General features: G+C 43.3%; 1 protein-coding gene across 2 annotated transcripts in view; it reads right to left on the bottom strand.

Moving 5' to 3' along the window:
* TDRD9 (tudor domain containing 9) overlaps positions 1-23,130 on the bottom strand; it is a 147,788-nt gene that overhangs the window by 38,180 nt on the left and 86,478 nt on the right. Inside the window, exons 16-24 of one of the 2 annotated variants that reach the window (XM_049897976.1) lie at positions 20,947-21,112; positions 20,797-20,860; positions 20,657-20,720; positions 20,293-20,337; positions 19,293-19,346; positions 15,539-15,655; positions 13,919-14,026; positions 4,219-4,319; positions 1,117-1,290 (exon numbers count right to left, since the gene is read on the bottom strand). In XM_049897976.1, the coding sequence (XP_049753933.1) occupies positions 1,117-1,290; positions 4,219-4,319; positions 13,919-14,026; positions 15,539-15,655; positions 19,293-19,346; positions 20,293-20,337; positions 20,657-20,720; positions 20,797-20,860; positions 20,947-21,112 (893 nt within the window). The remainder of the gene's footprint in view (positions 1-1,116; positions 1,291-4,218; positions 4,320-13,918; positions 14,027-15,538; positions 15,656-19,292; positions 19,347-20,292; positions 20,338-20,656; positions 20,721-20,796; positions 20,861-20,946; positions 21,113-23,130) is intronic. The other variant, XM_049897977.1, reaches the window with a different exon arrangement.

Here is a 23,130-nt window from a genome sequence, read left to right as displayed (position 1 = left end):
CCTCACCTCACCGCAAGGACTCATGCCAGGTCAGGGCGATGTCAGAAAACACACAGATGATTCTCTACCTTAAAGTGTCAGTCGTTCCTTACAGCAATAAGAGAGTAAATGCTAGATTCTGGAATACGAAGGGTAACTCTGATACCAGTGTGATGTTCCCAATACTTGTATTCTACACTCAGGGGAAAGATTTATAACAGAGATGCCAACCCCCCTCTTTTCCCAATTTTTGAATTCATTTCCTAAGTGCGATGGCTTGGGCACAGTTCCACGCGTTCAGTTACAGACGTGCATCAAGTCTGGCTTTAGTAAAACAGGACAGGTTTTCCTCATGCTAAAGACCAACCCTCCAGCACTGCCTAACTCTCAAAAACCAAAACCTTGCGCACTGGGTGAAACTAAATAAAACCGATCTCCCTTTCTTAACCAATTCCTCAGATTCCCCATGGAATTAAAAAGATCACAAACAGGAAAAAATACACGAGACCTCCTACGTATACAACTGTGAGAATGTGGCCCAAAAGGCAAAGCAATCTGTTACAAACACTGATGAACGATTTATGCGGTTTGGTCCCCGAGCAAAGGTCCACGAGCTGAGATACTGCCAGGACTGAGGGTGCCAGAGTGCCAGAGCCCCTGCCCCACAGGAAGCCCTGCCCCACACCACTGAGGTGGGTAGGGAGGGCGGCTCGCCAGAGAAGCTGCTTCCAGCTGCCCCTCCATTCTGTCCCATCTGCTCTGCTGAGAACCATGACTATCCCACTTTGAACATGCGGAACTGTGAGGAGGAGGGGAGGAAAGAACATGAGGCTGAATCCCCCTATTTCAACAAAAAAATCATTTAAATAATTCCACTCAACTGTCTCACCACCTTAAACACTAGGAATCATGTCTACTGAACAGATGACAAAGTTGGGCTTAGAGGGGCTAAGCAATGTGCCAGGTGCACATGGGGAACGCGGTGAACCAGAAGGAAAGGTTCGGTTTTAAAGCAGGGCTTTTGGTGTGTGCTGTGCACTGTGCCCAGTCAGCCAGCCAGAGCATGGCCAGCACAATCATCTCAAATAATACTTGAAAGCCCATGTAGAGTCTCGTCCTCTGCCCCTCAGGAGATACCTCGCATTCCTGAGCTTCTGCACGGCCCCTCCTCGCACCTTCCCTTCAATCTCGTCTGCAGTGTGAACACTGAGTTCGAGCGGGACCTTGAGCTGAGACATCTTCATTGCCATGTATACTGCAGGCAGAGTTTTAAATCTCTCTGTTGGATTACGAGAAAACTCCACAAAGGCTCTGCTCCACAAATTTAAATAAAAAAGAAATTTATCAGGCATCTGGAAAAAAAGAACTGCATATTCATTTCTCTCAAGATTAGACAAAATTTTCATTGCCACATCTCACCTCAAAACACCAGGACTCTTCATTCTGTAATTAGTAAGAGGTATTTGAGGAAAAACTATTCATTTAAGGGAAGTAAAAACCACAATGACATCTCATTACAGTATGATTCTATTTTTGTACATATACTTCTCAAGAAAAACAAGTCTCTTTAACCCTTTAAAATTTTAAAGCACATCAAGACACTGTGTGTTACATGGGCATGTTAATGTCCCCCCCGCAAGTCAAAGGGATCAGGGTCAACAGGTCCCAAATGACTGCTAGAGTCCCAGCACGTCTGAGCCAGAGCCCCTGAGTCACACAGTGTGTCAGAGCCAGAAACTCTGACCTGCCTGGAGCATGTCCAAGATGGAACCCCAGAATCACACACCGTGTCAGAGCTGGAACCCCTGAGCTACATGGAGCATGTCTAAGCTGGAACCCCAAGATGACACAGCATGTCAGAGCTGGAACCCCTCAGCTACGTAGAATTTGTCAGAACCAGAACCCCAGAATCACACAGCATGTATCTGAGCTGTAATCCCAGAATCACATAGAACGTTTGAGCCAGAGCCCCACTGCATGTCAGAGCCAGAACCCCTGAGCTACGTGGAGCGTGTCTCCACAAATGCCCTCACAAACGACCTTCCAGTCACAATACCACCACACAGCTCCTCTGCTGGGCACCAACCCAGCTCCTGCCCCCTACCTGGCCCACACTCAGACTCCCAGGTCTACCTCAACCTTGTCCACTTCAAGGCCCACAGAAGCGCTGCTGCTCTTCCTACCTTGAGCCTCAGCTCAAACATCATCACAACTTCCCCGGGATGTTTCACAGAGGAAAATAATGTCGGTGGCACTACTTTCACTCTCCACCACTGCCACCAAGCAGAAGGCTGTTTGCAGGAGAGAACATTGTGCACCTGTGCACGGCATGGACTCAGGTCCTTGTCACCCCACACTACAGCCGGCCTCTTACACCCTTGTCACCCCACACTACAGCCGGCCTCTTACACCCTTGTCACCCCACACTACAGCCGGCCTCTTACACCCTTGTCACCCCACACTACAGCCGGCCTCTTACACCCTTGTCACCCCACACTACAGCCGGCCTCTTACACCCTTGTCACCCCACACTACAGCCGGCCTCTTACACCCTTGTCACCCCACACTACAGCCGGCCTCTTACACCCTTGTCACCCCACACTACAGCCGGCCTCTTACACCCTTGTCACCCTACACTACAGCCGGCCTCTTACACCCTTGTCACCCTACACTACAGCCGGCCTCTTACACCCTTGTCACCCCACACTACAGCCGGCCTCTTACACCCTTGTCACCCCACACTACAGCCGGCCTCTTACACCCTTGTCACCCCACACTACAGCCGGCCTCTTACACCCTTGTCACCCCACACTACAGCCGGCCTCTTACACCCTTGTCACCCTACACTATAGCCGGCCTCTTATACCCTTGTCACCCCACACTACAACTGGCCTCTTATATCCTTGTCACCCCACACTACAGCTGGCCTCTTACATCCTTGCTCTCTGAATTACTATTTCATATGTACATCTACCCTTTGCCTTTAAATAAATACTTGTGATATGCAACAACTGGTACTGAATTAAGTAGAAAGAACACTGTTCCTTCTCCACGTAACTGGCATGACATTGGTATTGTAACTAAAAAGCCAGAAATATGAGCAATCCAGTAAAACATAATTAAAATACCTATAAGGAAGTCCCAGACAGAAGGAACATGAAATAAATGCAGAACCCAATCCAGAAGCAAAAGTTAGTAAAAGAAGTTGCTTAAACTTAGTGGGAGCTTAGGCTTCTGACCCCTCTCACCAGTCACAAGGACATCCATGTGGACTTGGGCCCTGCAAAGCCATGGACTTCCAATATGCAAGAAGAATGGGTTAGCTGGGTGAGTCCAGCTTTAAACAAGGGATTTTATACATGCGATTGAGAATCTGTTAGCAATTTGTACTGGAATGTTTAAGAGAACCTGAGACCTATATTTTAAGTTTAATTTCGTAAATTTGTATGAGCTGTTTTTATTAGAGTCATAAATTTGCCTTGTGAGGCATTTACATGCTTACAAACATTAATCTTAGAAATGCAACTTAAAATGTTTGAGGGCATTGATCCAAACTGAAAATAGATTTAAGGGGTTCAACTTGACTTAGCTGGACATGAATCAAAGGAAAAGCTCCTAGTTACAGATCTACGTAGCTTCATAAGTTAAATAAAAATTTATAGAACACTGGGGTTTTATTTTCTAACTTTAAAAATTAAGAATCAATTAAAAACTGCAGTCATTTCTGTGCATAACTGTCCCCTCTGGGAGTAAAGATGCCAAGTGAGACTCCAAGCCGTGCCATCTGTCCCTTACCTGCAGCTAAAATAGGGCCAGATGCCACCAAGCTTCTGCGGTGCCAGCCCTCAAAACCTTTTTAGAGCAAGTATGTTCTAAATACCATAAGCAGATAGTCTTTCTTGGGCATCCTGTGCCTACATAACATTTGCGGCAGGTGATGGTGCGCAGTGAGTGGCGCTCACTGCCAGAGGACCAGCCTGGCACCAAGTCCCCAGGGAACCGTCCTGATATCAGGCCACCAACCAGAGAGCTCAGCTGCTTTGAGAGGTTCCCTAGTCGGAAGGGAGGATCAACAGTACTGATGCCAAGAAAACCCAAGGTGTGTACCAAGGGCTGTCTGCAGCTGCCAACATGAGTCTCCCTGCCACGTGCACCAGCTTCAAGAACTGGTTTCTGTAAACATCTGAAACGCTATGACTCTTTCACAATTACTGTTGATTACAAAAATGTACTACTTACTTGGCACCATCAAACACAATGGATTTTACTTGACCACACTGTCTGAAGAGAGACTGCAGCTGTTTGTAGTAGAGGAATCCATAGGGGGGGATGTGCTTCAACTGTAAAACACAAGGTGATTAAGGACAGCTGGGCGCGAGGACCAGCAGCACCGCTATCGTCCTCGTCAGCTCACAGCTGCCGTGCATCATCTCACATCTATGAAACGAAAACCGCCCTGTCTTTCACCAAGATATACAGGTCAATAGATCTTGGTGTCAATGGCTAATGACTTTTGAATTATCATAACTAAGTTTTAATAATAAATATACGTCAAAAAAAGCTACTGTAATTCCTCCCGTTAAGACAGTCTAACTAAAAGCGCAAAATTAAGATTTCTGTTCACTTATTTTTTACCTTAAAATAATCAAGCTGACTAAATACCCACTGCAGTCAAGTCGATTCTGACTCATAGCAAACCCTATAGAACAGAGTAGAAATGCCCCATGGGGTTTCCAAGGAGCAGCTGGTGGATTCGAACTGCCAACCTTTTGGTTAGCAGCTGGAGCTCTGAACCACTATGCCACCAGGGCCCCTAAAGTTGACTAAACACATCCGTTTAACATGTATCATTTCTAGAGGAGGAATAACGGACACTTCAGCAGTAAAGGAGGTGCCTTACTAGACAGAGATGGAAGCCTCCCTGACCAAAGCCACAGCCACAGCAGCTCTCTTTCCACGTGACCCAAGCTCGGTGGTCTCCACATCACGCCCAGCACCCAGAACTGTCCTCCTGCCATCGGGGCCACTGCGTTCCATGTTCTGGCTCTGCTATGAAATGGGAGCCTCCTGCCCCCCATCAAGGCCCTGGTGATCTTGGGCCCCACAGTGCCCTGAGTAAACAGAGGGCAAGAGCACAGTCATGCGCTCCAGACAAGAGGTCTGGGCTCAAGTCCTGTCTCTGTCCCTCCCTGAAGGTGTGGGTTGCCTTAGGTAATTGGGTAATCACCCCAAAACTCAACTGTACATCTATGGAATCAAAGGATGATAATAACGAGCCCCCAACTCACAGGGCTAGTGGCAGGTGGAAGAAGAGAGAATGAAAAGCACTTAGCACAGGGCCTCACACGTGTGCTTCGTGTCAGCTCTGAGTTGGATTTCACTGTGCCCCCACCCTGCCCCGCCACACAGGTAGTTTCTTGACCCTGGGCTGTGTAATGAGTGAAAGGCAGCAAGCCTGGAGAAAGAGGTCTGTGTCTGTAGTGAGTCCTGGGCGTCCTCTGCTAAATGCACAGCTAAGGAAGGAGAGTGGAAACGTGTATATTCCAAGCCAGCCAGGAGAGCTCAACCAGTCCTGGTCACCAGCAAGAACAGAGACCCCAGCCAACTGGCCTCAACTGTGATCAAAAGCTAATGACCACGTTTTAAATGAAGGTACTTGTGATGGTTATGGTTATGGGTCAACTTGACTAGCCCATAATTCTCAGTGGTTTGGTAGACATTATGTAATCATCCTCTATTTTGTGATGAGCTGAAAGGGAAGTTTCTTGCAGATATGGCCTGTATCCAATAGATACAGATGTTCTGGCAAAGCTGGCCTTCTCTGGATCCTGCATCCGACTCATCATCCTCTGACCTTCAAATCTTAGAACGTGAGCCAGCAGACCATCAACTGAGCTGCCAGTTTTCAGTTCAGCAGCAGCTATGACCACATGAGTCAGGAGAAGCCTCCAGCCTGACGTCTGACTCAGATTTGTGACTTCCCAGCCTCCACAACTGTGTGAGTCATTTCTTTGAAATAAATCTTCCCCATCTCTCTTTCCATACGTATTCACATATATATACAAACACGCACACATGCACAGATATATATACATACATAAATACACATACACTTCACTAGTTTTACACTTCTAAAGACCTCACCCTAAGACATTTGGTACCAAGAATCATTCTAGAGGAACAAAATTGTAAAGAAGAGTTTTCTGAATTGGTTCTCAAGTCTGGCTGGTCTTAAAGATGCAGATGACTCTGCCTCCAGTAGTAAAGACTGCACTGCTAACCCATGGCATGAGGTGGCAATAAAAATATACAAAATATCACCACCAATGCATCGAATATTTATGAGAAAAAAAAGGCTCTGGGTGAATGCATATTTGATACTTTTCTACAATTCTGTCAGAATGAGAAGTATAAGAAAGCTGGCTGGTTGACCCTACGTTCACTAGACAAAGTGGTGAAAGAAAGATGAACTCAGGGCTTCAGAGTCACAGGTCAAGAGCTGCAAAAAAGACCTGAAAGTTGCTGCTTGTGCCTTGAAATAAGCCCACATTTCTTATAGTAACAGAGCTGATATTGTCGAAATTCAAACACAGAGTCTTATCGTAAGAGTGGCTGAATTATAAACATCAACTAAATTCTCAACCTTAAATAGTGTCTAAGGTTAAAGTAAGGACACTGATTGGGAAAAAATGGGATCCTGAAACTTAGTTTGGGGACACAAAAAAAAAAACAAACCAAAACCATCGCTGTTGAGATGATTCCGATTCATAGCGACCCTATAGGACAGAATACAACTGCCCTGTAGGGTTTCCGAGTTGCAGCTGGTGGATTTGAACTGCCAACTTTTTGGTTAGCAGCCAAGCTGTTAAGCACGGCGGGGTGGGGACATAATGGCAGATAATCAGGAAGCCAGACACTGAGCCCTAAATTCTACTGACTCACTCCTGCCAACAGAGCCAGCCCCTTACTCCCATCTGAAAAGATTACTTCATCTTTGTCTGCTAAGCCACACTCCCCAGTAAAACCAATTGCCTTGGTTTACTGTAGAAGGTATTCGAAGGCTTACGAATATTGGCAGGTTAGGCTGGATTTGTCAGGTTGGACCCAGAGACCCACACATGAAGTGCCCAGATAACACAGCTCTTACCATGGTGGTGAAGGACAAATTTGTGAGGGGAGCCCCAGCATCCTTGAAGATTCTTTAAGTCAGATCTGACAGTGGAAATGCCCTAATTGAACTAAGACAACTAACTACAGTGGGGCTGACTGGACCCCACTGTGGTAAGGGCCAAGTGGTGGCACTCAGTAGAGACAAAGTACAGTGGTTACAGTAACAGGTAACATAGTCAAAGCAGTAAGCAGAATAGTCTGACTCGATGGCTTATGGCACTGGCTACTTAGTCATGGTGTACCTAGGAGTAAAATAAATGGGAAATCTACTAAATATTTATTTGATCTGTACAGTGGAAAGCATTCCAGGTCAAGTAAACTGCAGTCTAACTTGAATCGCCAGAATAGAGTGTCAGGACCCCTTAATCAATTTCCAGACTTGAGCCAGTTTACAGACCCACAACCCCTTGAATGAAGGGGAATTTGAGTTCCTTGATAAAGAGCACTGCTGGACTGCCAGAAATTTATACTGCTAATTTCTTCTCCCAGCCTTCCCCAAAAGGAACTATGATGTTTTACAAGAGTGATTCTTCATTAGGGAAAAGGTAATAATTAGATTTTCAGGGATTACAGGACACGTCTCTGAACTGGCACTGATTTCAGTAGATGCAAAATGTCACCATACCCACCAGTCAGAGTAGGGGTATATGGAAGTCAGGTTATTCAAGGAGTCTTTGCTCAGGTCCTCACTGTGTGTCTGTCAGTTTCCCATACTGTGGTGGCTTCCATGTTCCCAGGATACCGGAAGCTTTGCCACTGCTATTTCAAATGTCAGCAGGGAAACCTTTGGGAGATAGGTTTCAGCGTAGCTTGCAGACTAAGACAGACTAGGAAAAAGGACCTGGCAGCCTACTTCTGAAAAAACTGGCCAGCAAAAACCTTGTAAATAGCAGAACACTGTCTGATACAGCAGCACAAGATGAGTCCATCAGGTTGGACGGCACTCGAAAGATGGCTAGGAAAGAACTGTCTCCTCATAGAGTCGACCTTAATGACATGGGTTGGAGTCAAGCTTTCGGGGCCTTCATTTGCTGACGTGGCATGACTCAAAATGAGAAGAAACAGCTGCAAACATCCATTAATAATTGGAACCCAGAATGTATGAAGTATGAATCTAGGAGAATTGCAAATTGTCAAAAATGACATAGAACACAAAAATATCTATATCCTATGGCACTGGGTATAAATAAATTATGGTATAGTCACACAATGGAATACTACGCATCGATAAAGAACAGTCAGGGATCTGTGAAACATTTCATAACATGGAGGAACCTGGAAGGCATTATGCTGAGTGAAATTAGTCAGTTGCAAAAGGACAAATATTGTGTAAGACCACTATTATAAGAACTTGAGAAATAGTTTAAACTGAGAAGAAAACATTCTTTTGTGGTTACGAGAGAGGGGATGGAGGGGGGTGAGAGAGGGGCATTCACTAATTAGATAAGAACCACTTTAGGTGAAGGGAAAGACAGCACACAATACAGGGGAGGTCAGCACAATTGGACTAAACCAAAAGCAAAGAAGTTTCCTGAATAAGCTGAATGCTTCGAAGGCCAACGTAGCAGGGGCAGGGGCCTGGGGACCATGGTTTCAGGGGACATCTAAGTCAACTGGCACAATAAAATCTATTAAGAAAACATTCTGCATCCCACTTTGAAGAGTGGTGTCTAGAGTCTTAAACGTTAGCAAGCAGCCATCTAAGATGCATCAAATGGTCTCAACTCACCTGGATCAAAGGAGAATGAAGAACATCAAGGACACAAGGCAATTACGAGCCCAAGAGACAGAAAGGGCCACATGAACCAGCGACTACATCATCCTGAGACCAGAAGAACTAGATGGTGTCTGGCTACAACCGATGACTGCCCTGACAGGGAACACAACAGAGAACCCCTGAGGAAGCAGGAGAGCAGTGGGATGTAGACCCCAAATTCTTGTAAGACCAGACTTAGTGGCCTGACTGAGACTAGAAGGACCCCGGTGGTCATGGCCCCAGACCTTCTGTTGGCCCAGGACAGGAACCATTCCCGAAGCCAACTCTTCAGACATGGATTGGACTGGACAATGGGTTGGAGAGGGATGCTGGTGAGGAGTGAGCTTCTTGGATCAGGTGGACACTTGAGACTATGTTGGCATCTCCTGCCTGGAGGGAGATGAGAGGGTGAAGGGGGTTAGAAGCTGGCGAAATGGACAAGAAAAGAGAGAGTGGAGGGAGAGAGCGGGCTGTCTCATTAGGGGGAGAGTAATTGGGACGGTGTAGCAAGGTGTATCTGGATTTTTGTGCGAGAGACTGACTTGATTTGTAAACTTTCACTTAAAGCACAATAAAAATTATTAAAAAAAAAAATCTATATCCTAGGCATTAGTGAGCTGAAATAGACTGGTATTGGCCATTTTGCGTCAGCAATCGTGTGGTCTACTATGCCGGCAATGACAACTTGAAGAGGAACGGCAGTGCATTCATCATCAAAAAGAACATTTCAACATCTATTCTGAAGTACAATCCTGTCAGTGATAGAATAACATTCCTATGACAACGAAGAAGACTAGTTAATACCACTATTATTCAAATTTACACACCAACTACTAAGGCTAAAGATGAGGAAATTGAAGATTTTTACCAACTTCTGCAGTCTGAAATTGATCGAACCTGCAATCAGAATGCACTGATAATTACTGGTAGTTGAAATGCAAAAGTTGGAAACAAAGAAGAAGGACTGGTAGTTGGAAAATACAGCCTTGGTGACAGAAATAATGCTGGAGTTCACATGATTGAATTTTGCAAGACCAACTACTTCATTGCAAATACCATTTTTCACCAACATAAACAGTCACTATACACGTGGACCTTGCCAGATGGAATACACAGGAATCAAATCGACTACATCTGTGGAAAGAGATGGTAGAAAACCTCAATATCATCAGTCAGAACAAGGCCGGGGCCAACTGCGTATCAGACCATCAATTATTCATATCCAAGTTCAAGTTGAAACTGAAAAAAATTAGAACAAGTCCATGAGAACCAAAGTACAACCTTGAATATATCTCACCTGAATTTAGAAACCATCTCAAAAATAGATTTGAAGCGTTGAACATTAATGGCTGAAGACCAGACAAGTTGTGGAACGACATCAAGGGCATCACACATGAAGAAAGCATAAGGTCATTAGAAAGACAAGAGAGAAATAAAAGGCCCAAAATGGATGTCAGAAGAGACTGTGCAACTTGCTCTTGAACACGGAATAGCTAAAGCAAAAGGAAAAAACAATGAAGTAAAAGAGCCGAACAGAAAATTTCAAAGGGCAGCTCAAGAAGGCAAAGCAAAGTATTATGATGACATGTGCAAAAGACCTGGAGATAGAAAACCAAAAGGGAAGAACATGTTCAGCATTTCTCAAGCTGAAAGAACCAAAGAAAAAATTCAAGTCTCAAGTTGCACTACTGAAGGATTCTATGGGGTAAATATTAAACGACACAGGAAGCATCAAAAGAGGATGGAAGGAATACACAGAGTCACTACACCAAAAAGAAGTGGTCAACATTCAACCATTTCAGGAGGTAACATATGATCAGGAACCGATGGCTTTGAAGGAAGAAGTCCAAGCTGCACTGAAGGCACTGGCGAAAAACAAGGCTCCAGGAATTGACAGAACACCCAATTGAGATGTTTCAACAAATGGATGCAGCACTGGAAGTGCTCACTTTTCAATGCCAAGAAATCTGGAGGACAGCTACCTGGCCAACCAACTGGAAGAGATCCATATTTATGCCTATTCCCAAGAAAGGTGATCCAACCAAATCCAGAAATTATTGAAAAATATCATTAATATCACACAAAAGCAAAATTTTCCTGAAGATCATTCAAAAGCAGCTGCAGCATTATATTGACAGGGAACTGCCAGAAATTCAAGCCACATTCAGAACAGGACGTGGAACCAGGGACATCACTGCTGATGTCAGATGGATCCTGGCTCAAAGTAGAGAACACCAGAAAGATGTTGACCTGTGTTTCATTGACTATGCTAGGACATTCAACTGTGTGGGTCATAACAAATTATGGATAACATTGTGAAGAATGGAAATTCCAGAACACTTAATTGTGCTCATGAGGAATCTGTACAGAGATCAAAGAGGCAGTCCTTTGAACAGAACAAGGGGATACTACATAGTTTAAAGTCAGAAAAGGTATGCATCGGGGTTGTATCCTTTCACCATACCTATTCAATCTGTATGCTGAGCAAATAATCTGAGATGCTGGACTATATGAAGAAGAACAGGGTCGTCAGGATTGGAGGAAAACTCAATAACAACCTGCAACATGCAGATGACACAACCCTGCTTGCTGTAAGTGAAGAGGGCTTTAAGCACTTACTGATGAAGATCAAAGACCATAGCCTTCAGTATGGACTACGCCTCAACATGAAGAAAACAAAAATTCTCACAACTGGACCAGTAAGCAACATCATAATTAATGGAGAAGAGATTGAGGTCATCAAGGATTTCATTTTACTTGGATCCACAATCAACACTCATGGAAGCAGCAGTCAAGAAATCAAAAGACACTGCATTGGGCAAATCTGCTGCAAAAGATCTCTTTAAAGTGTCGAAAAGCAAAGATGTCACCTTGAGGACTAAGGCGCACCTGACCCAAGCCATGGTGTTTTCAATCGCCTCATATGCATGTGAAAGCTGGACAATGAATAAGGAAGACCAAAGAATTATTGATGCCTTTGAATTGTGGTGTTGGCAAAGAATACTGAATATACCATGGACTGTGAAAAGAATGTACAAATCTGTCTTGGAAGTGGTACAACCAGAATGCTCCTTAGAAGCAAGGATGGCGAGACTTTGTCTCATGTACTTTGGACATGTGGTCAGGAGGGATCAATCCCTGGAAAAGGACATCATGCTTGGTAGAGTAGAGGGTCAGTGAAAAAGAGGAAGACCCTCAACAAGATGGACTGACACAATGGCTTCAACAATGGGCTCAAGCACAGCAACAATTGTGAGGATGGTAAAGGATCAGGCATTGTTTAGTTCTGTAGTGCACAGGGTCGCCAAGAGTCAAGACTGGCTGGGCAGCACCTAACAACAGCAGCCCCTACCAACCACGTGAGACAGGAGAAGCCTCCAGCTTGACCTCTGACCCATGGATTTGGGACTTACTAGCCTCCATAACTGTGTGAGCCATTTCCTTGAAATAAATCTCTCCATATATGTTTATACACATCTATATATATACATCACTGGTTTTGTTCCTCTAGAGACCCCAGCCTAAGACAGTCCTCCCACAGGCATAAATTGTATCTCAGCATCGCTCTTGTCTCCAGCGTAAGCACCAGTTCATTGCAGTGTTCTTCAAAGATCTCCATTTGTGACGCTCTTGTTATAGGACCCTCTCCTTGGGAGCTCATTTCCTCAGTAATAGTAGCAGCAGTGGTGGTGACAATCACAGGAATGAACCCTAACAATGACTGCATGCTTACTATAGCCAGGAACTTTGCCAAGTGCTTTTCATTCATTTCTATTAGGCTGTATCTGTGGGCTAGTATCAGAACAAGGCAGTCTAATAAAAGTTCAGCTCCCAAATGCTTTATTCCGCTTGTGTACCACAGTCCTGCCGGGGCTCAAACAATGGCCCACAAGTGCCACCCCCATGGCTAGTGCCTGTGCCCATCATGAGACTCACCCAAAGCACAGACTATTCAAATGCTGATTTCCAGCCCATGCCTCCCCACATTCTAATTCGTATTATGTGGCATGGGACGCTCAAATCTGAAGTTAAACAACTAAGTAAAATTGACACTCTCTAGGTAAAAAAAAAAAAAAATTTTTTTTTTTTTAGTTTAGGTAGTTCTGTTGAGCACACAGGCCCAGGGATCAGGGGCATAAACCACAGCACTAAGCTGCAAGCCAATAACATTTTACTTTGTGTGAAATGAAGTCATTAATCAATGAGATGTTCTTAAGCTTATGGAAAAGTGCCCTAAATCCTTCAAAACAACACATGCTCAAATTGCCATTAAAAAAAAAAAAAAATTTTTTTTTTTTTTGCCATTACTCGTGAACAAATAAGTTCTCAAGGCTTTCTTTTAAGAACAAGTCTGCAAAAAACCAAGCAGGAGAATGAAGAGCAAGTAGATGTATCTAGAAAGGTCAAATGATCCATAGTATTCACTTGCAAAGAAAAATCCATTTAATACTACTAAACCAGAAACACCTAGAGAAGTCAAATGTTTGCAATCAGCCACACTGAAATAGCACCCTGTCTGAAAACCACAGCCCAGTCCATCCTCTATGGAAGGTCTCCTATCTACTCTACCTAACATGGCCCAGACCACCCTCTACAGAAGGTCTCCTATCTACTCTACCTAACATGGCCCAGTCCATCCTCTATGGAAGGTCTCCTATCTACTCTACCTATCATGGCCCAGTCCACCCTCTACAGAAGGTGTCCTGTCTACTCTATCTATCACGGCCCAGTCCACTCTCTACAGAAGGTCACCTGTCCACTCCACCTGTCATGGCCCAGTCCACCCTCTACAGAAGAACCCCTGTCCACTCCGCCTACCATGGCCCAGTCTACCCTCTATAGAAGATCCCCTGTCCACTCCGCCTATCATGGCCCAGTCCACCCTCTACAGAAGGTCCCCTGTCCACTCCACCTACCATGGCCCAGTCTGCCCTCTACAGAAGGTCCCCTGTCCACTCCGCCTACCGTGGCCCAGTCTGCCCTCTAAGGAAGACCCCCGTCTGCCCCACCTACCACAACTGTTGTCTTCGGGTCATTGCCAGCCAACTCCCTCACGGCCATTTCCTCATCCGGCTGCCCAAAAGTAAAATAATTTGGATAAAAAGCACCTGCCAATACAACCTAGGAAAGAAATGTATTTTCATGAAGTAAAAGCACTATTTTAATACTGTATGACTCCACTTATATGCAAAGCTTACAACAGGCAAACGCATAGAGACAAAGTCTGCTAGTGGTCACTGGGGACTGGGGAAAGAGTGCAGCTGGGTGTTATTACTTACGGGGCACTGAGTTTCTGTTCAAAAAAACCAAACCGAACCCACTGCCATCGAGTCGATTCCGACTCATAGCGACCCTATAGGACAGAGGAGAACTGCTCTGTAGAGTTTCCAAGGAGCGCCTGGTAGATTCAAACTGCCGACCTTTTGGTTAGCAGCTGTAGCACTTAACCACTACGCCACCAGGGTTTCCAAGAGTTTCTGTTCAGGGGGATAAAAAACATTTGAAAATGGATAATGGTGATGGCTGGACAAGAAGGTGAATGCAATTAATGCCACTGAATTACATGCTTGAAAGTGGTTGAAACAGCCAATGTTTTGGTATATATATTTCACCACAATTTTAAAAATGCAATTTAAAAAAGTATTCTTTTATGAGTTATTCTCACCAATATACTAATCTCATCCTCAAATGGTATGACTTCTACAAATATCAAGGATGAGTGTAATTTATATAAAAACTAGACCTTTCACCAATCATGCAGATAGTCACAACTCTGGCTATTTAACCATAACAGAAATCCTTCACACGTGGTCTTTGTTTGAAAGAGCTCGAGGAAACACTGGGGGGTTACAAAGGGTTGGCCTATCCTCTCCACCTCCTCCCCTACACGCTGGCTTCTATGGGGTCAGGCACTTTCCGTATTTTTAGATAAAGTCCCAGCTGGAACGCTGGGACCTAGGGCAGCAGGCTAGTTCCCAACATTCACTTCTTTTAAATGCTCTGCAAGTCCCTCCTCTAATAAAAAATACCCTGTTTGAAGTACGCCCACAGGAAACTATCCCCCAACCCTGAGCCAACTTTCCATCCAGAACAACTCTGACTCCCAGCATAACCAGTTTGCAGGCATCCACCTAGAGCTCAGTTCTAGGCCAGCAGCCTACACCTGTGCCTGCTCCTCTGAAAGCTCCAGACAGAGGCCACTATTCACCTTTCTAAACGTACGTCCTTCACAAAATCCCCGAAGGTCCCACACCGTAGGCTGCTAGTCTGAGTTTATGGCCTCCAAAGCTGAAATCATAATTCAAGGGAACAGCTACATACAATCAAAGTACAACTGAGAGCATTTCAGTTTCTTAGGAGTTAAAACAAAAGGGTCTCTCTCCTGAAGCAGCACTAGCATTGGCACTGGACAGAAACACTCCCTGGAAATTAGAACCATCCACTCAATTACATGGGAACCTAAGCCATGAAGACAAGAGTTTTTCCTGGTCCCCAAATACAGTATGAACATTTTGGACCTAAGATCTCCTTTGAGGCATGACCGTGTCAAAAAGGGGGAGTAAGCACTTTCTCATCCACAGGTCCCAGGGAGGAGAGAGAACCAGGACAGGGAATCCAGGAATCCCGTCACACCTGGAGGATGAACCGCTGCTTATATATGTACTCGTGGTCCACAGCGGGCCGCTGGGAGCCCACGTACATGTTGAACTGTGAGATCCGAGTCTTCAGTTCTTCATACAGTTCAGCCACCTGAGGGAGACACGTTCAACTCTGATGGCTCAGAGTCCACGTTATTCAAAACAGAAGATAAGGGCACAGAGGGGAAAGTTTTAGTACATCTATGGGATGAGATATCACAGCTATTAAAGTCACCTTATTAAAGACAAATTAATAAGTAAAACTAATGGGTAAGAGGCAAAATCAAGTGCTAAGAGAAGACACCAGGATACAACACTGCAGGCAGCATGATCCTCATTTATGAACAGACCACCACCACCCAGGCGAGCATCGGTGCAGTCACCCGTGCGTGTCAGAAGAGCAGGTGGCCAAAACCTTTTCGTTCTTTAAACACCTTCCAAACCTCCACCAGGAAAGTTTAACGCTCTGATGACTCAGAACGAGCTAAGTGACCAACAGGTCAACAGTCCCTCTGAATGAATAAAATCAACGTCCAGTTGTAACAAAACTATCAAACTTTAAATGTACAAACACATGAGAATACACTACTCCAAACACCCATGAACTGACCATAAACTAAGTCAGCCCCGCATGGTCCCAAGTAAAAAGACGGAACCACACAAGCCATGCATGTGAACGTGAGCTGGAAGGATAGAAAACTGTGAGCCCCGAGCAGGGAGAAAAGCCCGAGTCCTGGGGAGCGGAGGGGGGCGCTCCCACATTAATCCTTCATTTCTCTATTACCAACTGTAATCACATATTGGTTCTCTAGCCGAAAACCAATTAAAAATTATACAAGGTGCTTTCTCTGACCACAGTGCAATAAAATCAGAAATTAACAACAAAGTAAGAGATATTAAAAAAATCTCTTTCTACCTGGAAATTATCAAATACTATTCTATAAAAACTCTTATGTCAAAGAGAAAACCAGCACTGTAAAATATGAAGACTAAGTATTACAACAACAGTAACAAGGGGGTCCCTGCTCCTCCAAATCAAGGGATGTGGCCACGCTGTGCTCACAAAACAAATTCATAGCTTTAATGTTTTTGTTAACTAGGAAGACTGAAAATATTAATGAAATAACTATTCATCTCAGGAAGATTAAAAAATAAATAAATAAACCAAGAGAAATAGAAGAATTAAAATACTACAGAAAAGCAAACATCAATTAGAACCCTCCATGACCCTCTCCCCTCCCCCAGAAAAAACGTACACAGTAAAACTGCTAAATCAATCCAAGAGTAAGTTCTGCAAAAGACAGTAAAACAAAAATATGTTGCAAATCCAATCAAGAAACACGGAGCAGACACAAGTACACAACCAGAATGAGAAAAGGTAAACACCCATGCAGGTTTGATTATGTCAGAGTATTACTTACAACTGTATACCAACACACCTGACAACCTACATAAAGTGGATTATGTCAGAGTATTACTTACAACTGTATACCAACACACCTGACAACCTACATAAAGTAGATTATGTCAGAGTATTACTTACAACTGTATACCAACACACCTGACAACCTACATAAAGTGGATTATGTCAGAGTATTACTTACAACCGTATACCAACACACCTGACAACCTACATCAAGTAGATTATGTCAGAGTATTACTTACTACTGTATACCAACACACCTGACAACCTACATAAAGTGGATTATGTCAGAGTATTACTTACAACCGTATACCAACACACCTGACAACCTACATAAAGTGGATTATGTCAGAGTATTACTTACAACCGTATACCAACACACCTGACAACCTACATAAAGTGGATTATGCCAGAGTATTACTTATTACTGTATACCAACACACCTGACAACCTACACAAAGTGGATTATGTCAGAGTATTACTTACAACTGTATACCAACACACCTGACAACCTACATAAAGTGGATTATGTCAGAGTATTACTTATTACTGTATACCAACACACCTGACAACCTACATAAAGTGGATTATGTCAGAGTATTACTTACAACTGTATACCAACACACCTGACAACCTACATAAAGTGGATTATGTCAGAGTATTACTTACAACCGTATACCAACACACCTGACAACCTACATAAAGTGGATTATGTCAGAGTATTACTTACAACCGTATACCAACACACCTGACAACCTACATAAAGTGGATTATGTCAGAGTATTACTTACAACCGTATACCAACACACCTGACAACCTACATAAAGTGGATTATGTCAGAGTATTACTTACAACCGTATACCAACACACCTGACAACCTACATAAAGTGGATTATGTCAGAGTATTACTTATTACTGTATACCAACACACCTGACAACCTACACAAAGTGGATTATGTCAGAGTATTACTTATTACTGTATACCAACACACCTGACAACCTAGATAAAGTGGATTATGTCAGAGTATTACTTATTACTGTATACCAACACACCTGACAACCTAGATAAAGTGGATTATGTCAGAGTATTACTTACAACCGTATACCAACACACCTGACAACCTACATAAAGTGGATTATGTCAGAGTATTACTTATTACTGTATACCAATACACCTGACAACCTAGATAAAGTGGATTATGTCAGAGTATTACTTATTACTGTATACCAACACACCTGACAACCTACATAAAGTGGATTATGTCAGAGTATTACTTATTACTGTATACCAATACACCTGACAACCTAGATAAAGTGGATTATGTCAGAGTATTACTTATTACTGTATACCAATACACCTGACAACCTAGATAAAGTGGATTATGTCAGAGTATTACTTATTACTGTATACCAACACACCTGAGAACCTAAAGTGGATTATGTCAGAGTATTACTTATAACCGTATACCAACACACCTGACAACCTACATAAAGTGGATTATGCCAGAGTATTACTTATTACTGTATACCAACACAACTGACAATCTAGATTAAGTGGACGCTTGAGTAAAAAAAGAAAACTCATGAAGAATGACTCCAAAGAGTTAGAAACCAGAATGGATCCGTAACTATCAGAAAAATTGAAAAAGTTATTTTATAAAACCTAGTTTTCAAAGAAGCCCACGTCCCAAGTGCTTTCACGGTGAGTTCTACCAAATCTGTGAGAAACAGATGTTTCCAGTTGTTTAACACTGTTCCTGGGCACAGAACATCCCGCAAGGATGGCATGGCCTTACCATCAAACTCTGATAGCAGCACGCACACTCGTGTGCACACACACACAAACCACAAACCAAGTTCACTCATCAATACGAATGTAAATGTTCTAGAGGAAACACTGGCAGTGGAATCCAGCAATGTCTTGAAAGAAAATATAATCAGGTGGGGTTTATTCCAAGAACACAAGGCTGGACTGACACTAGGGAAGCCGCAATGTATTTAATTATATTAACAGGTTAAAAGTGAAACAGCTGTGTGAGTGTCTTTACGCATACTGAAAACAAAATCGACAAAATTATATGTCCATTCCTTATTAAACTCTGTATGAAAGGAAAAAACTTCCTTAAAACCTGGAAGAGTACTTCCCGAATCCCAGGCAGGTATCCTGTCTAAAGGTCAAACACCGGCACTCCTCCAGAGTCGGGAAGAGGACAGAGGTTGTGTTCCTCGGAACACTCGCTGCTTCTCTGTGTATCTCTGATACCTAATAAACACTTGAGGGGTCATCTTTGTCTGCATTTACTTATTTAAAGGATTTACAGCTTACCTCTCTGATTCTCTTGATCTGAATGTAATTTAACCGTCCCCAGTCAAGTTCATCCTTTAAATACATAAAAGCCAAATAATTAATATAATAACTGTAACAAATTAGAATTTAGTTTGGCTACTATAACACATATATCTATCTAATTAAAAAGTCTGATGATGTATATAAACCTGTGGGCTACGACACTTTACTCAAGTTGACTTGGTGTTATTCCCTCCCCAGGGGCATCTACTTCCACATGGAAGCTGGGAAACAAAAACCCCCAACCCCAAACCTACACAGAAATGCTGCTGCTTATGAGCTCACTTATCTCCTAAATTAAAGGTAGATGCACCTTGCTTATCTCTGGAAAAGTCGTCTGACAGAATGCATACCAAGGAGGAAAATAATACGGCTGATTCCTTAAAAGGTAGCTTTGAAAGGAAACTCACAGTCACTGGCAGAGAGACATACTGCTAGGCCCTGCCAATTTAAACACACAGACCTATCAACAGTCCTTTGAACCCAGTCAGTTTAGAAAGATAAGTTCTGTAAAAACTTCCATAAAACTACAAACATCAATGAAAACCTGTTCAGAAAAAAATAAAATGGAGGCCAATGGGTTATATTTCTTATAAGTCCACTATTTAAAGCTTAGCTGAAAATACTCAGAGAAAAGGATTCAGGGTCTTAATTTTGAACCAAGGTGTTCCATCGAATACCCACAGGTATTAAGCGCTTAGAGCCAAAGAGGCTGCTGACGCTTTAGAAAGAGAAACCCCATGTGGAGTCACCCCAACTGCGGCTGGGAGCTACCACCCAAGAGCGCACAGAGGGAAGGCGAAGGGTGCAAGGCATGCTGCCAAAGTACCAGCCCACCCCCACACGGATGGCCACTCTCTGACAACCACCAGGAGCCCCTGCCATCCTGCCTCACAGGGTGAGGTCGAGGTAAGACCAGAATCCCAGGGAATCTGGTCACTCAGCGCCTGCAGAGAACACACAGGAAGCAGGAACCAACCTTGGGGTGCCGCAGCTCTCCTCTCTGCCTGCAGGCCTGCCAAGCCTAAACACAAATGACCCAGCTTCAAAATACTGTAGTGGCTAACTCAATTATTAAAAATAAGTACATAAATAATATATTTCCAACACATTAGGGCCACAGAAAATTTACAAATTTAATGTTTCAGTCAACTTCACAAAATCGACTCCCACCTCCACCCACGTCCCCTAACACAGTTTATTTAATGTTGGACAACCATAAGCCCAACACTACTTTTTGACAGAGAAAACAGTGTCTCTTTCTGCCTCACAGATTTATGGCCCAAAAACTGCCTAGCAATCTGTGGTCACTGCTTTCGGAGGCTGCACAACAGAAAACTTACTTTAAATGCCTCAACGAGTGCAATGCAGTCACTTTTACTATCACCAGAGAAATTCACTTTGTTCCTGCAGATAGATAAGAAAAAGTGTCACATGATACCATTAGAACAAAATGACATTTTAAAACATGAATATTAAATACCTATATCCATCAAGATGCTGTCTAAAAGGCATCGCGAAAAAATTCTTCAGAGAAAGCGCAGCCGCTAACAACAGAAAACACAGAGGACACTTGACTGTCAGAGTGGCACCAGGCGCACTTCCCCTGGCAACTCTCTGCTCTGACACTTACCTATGATGAGACACTCATCTAGACAGCCAAACACATGCCCAAGGACGATGAGTTTACCAAGTTGTTGATTAACAGGAAGCTGGGCTAAGACTCTTCCCAGGAAGGTCAGCTCACCATCGTGGGGGTTCTCGTCCTCTCTCTGACCACTGACCGCCAGTGCTCCGACCTGCAGAAGACAAGCAGGTGCCACTAGCAGACACTGGCTCACTCATACTCTCCCGTCTGCTTTAAACGGAGGGGGCACCAGGAGTCCAACACAAGAAATAAAAAGCAACTTTTGGCGGATAAAACTTCAGTAGGTATCTAACATTCATGTTTTAAAATGTCATTTTATTCGAATGGTTATCAGGTGACACTTTGTTATCTACTTACAGGAACAAAGTGAATTTCTCTGGCACTAGTGAGAGTAAGGAAACCCTGGTGGCGTGGTGGTTAAGTGCTACGGCTGCTAACCAAGAGGCTGGCAGTTCAAATTCACCAGGCGCTCCTTGGAAACTCTATGGGGCAGTTCTACTCTGTCCTATAGGGTCGCTATGAGTCGGAATCAACTCGACGGCAGTGGGTTTGGTTTGGTTTAGTGAGAGTAATGCATCCCAATCAAAATTCCAACAGCCTTCTTTATAGAAATAGAAAAATCAATCCTCAACTTCACATGGAATAGCAAGAGGCCTCAAATAGCTAGAACAATGCTGAAAGAACAAAGTAGGAGGCCTCACACTTCCTGATTTTAAAACATACTACACAGCTACAGTAATCAAGACACCCTGGTACTAGTATAACAACTGACACATAGACCAAGGGAATAGAATTGAGAGTCCAAAAATAAACCCACACATCTATTGTCAACTAATTTTTGACAAGGGTGCTAAGTCCACTCAGTGGGGAAAGAAGAGTCTTCGATAAACGATGCTGGGAAAACTGGAATTTCACATACAGGAAAAAGGAAACAGGATCCATGCCTTGCCCCACACAAAAACAAATTCCAAATGGGTTAAGAAGGACCTAAATGTGCAAACCAAAACCATAAAATTCTCAGAAGAAAAATCAGGGGCAATGCGGTCAGGCCTAGCTTTTAACAATAAATTATCTAATTTAGTAACAGTACAAACAGTAAAAGACAAAAAAAAAAAAAAAGGAACCCCATAAAAATTAAAAATTTTTCTTCATCAAAAGACTCTACCAATAAAGTAAAAGGGCAAGCTACCAAATGGAAGAATATCTTCATAAAATATATATCTGACAAGAATCTAATAACCAAAATATAAATATAAAACTTCTACAACTTAAACAAAAGACAAATAACCCAATCATAAAATGTACAAAGGACTTCAATAGACATTTCAACAAAGAGGACGTTCAAATGGCCAGCAAACACATGCAAAGACATTCAGTGTTGTTAGCCATCATGGATTGGAAGAGGTACAAGTCAAAACCACATCGTGGACTGGAGAGATACAAATAAAAACCACAGTGAGATACCAGTTCATTCCCATTAGCTCAAGTTGGATTCAGAAGGGGAAGTGGAACCAGAGATATCATTGCTGATGTCAGACGGATCCTGGCTGAAAGCAGAGAATACCAGACAGATGTGTACCTGTGTTTTATTAACTATGCAAAGGCATTTGACTGTGTGGATCGTAACAAATTATGGATAACACTGCGAAGAATGGGAATCCCAGAACACTTAACTGTGCTTATGCAGAACCTGTACACAGACCAAGAGGCAGCTGCTTTAACAGAACGAGGAGGACACTGCATGGTTTAAAGTCAGGAAAGGTGTGCATCAGGGTTGCACGCTATCACCACACCTATTCAATCTGTATGCTGAGCAAATAATCCAAGAAGCTGGACTATATGAAGAACGGGGCATCAGGATTAGAGGAAGACTCATTAACGACCTGCAATATGCAGATGACACAACCTTGTTTGCTGAAAGGGAAGAGGACTTGAAGCACTTACTGATGAAGATCAAAGACTATAGCCTTCAATGTGGATTACGCCTCAACATAAGGAAAACAAAAATCCTCACAACTGGACCAATAAGCAACATTATGATAAATGAAGAAAATATTGAAGTTGTCAAGGATTTCATTTTATTTGGATCCACAATCAATGCCCATGGAAGCAGCAGTCAAGAAATCAAACAATGTACGACACTGGACAAATCTGCTCCAAAAGACCTCC

This window comes from Elephas maximus, chromosome 10 (genome assembly GCF_024166365.1).
Source record: "Elephas maximus indicus isolate mEleMax1 chromosome 10, mEleMax1 primary haplotype, whole genome shotgun sequence".
Lineage (NCBI taxonomy): Eukaryota > Metazoa > Chordata > Mammalia > Proboscidea > Elephantidae > Elephas > Elephas maximus.
Note: the sequence above shows the minus strand (reverse complement) of the source record. Positions and strands in the feature narration are given on the sequence as shown.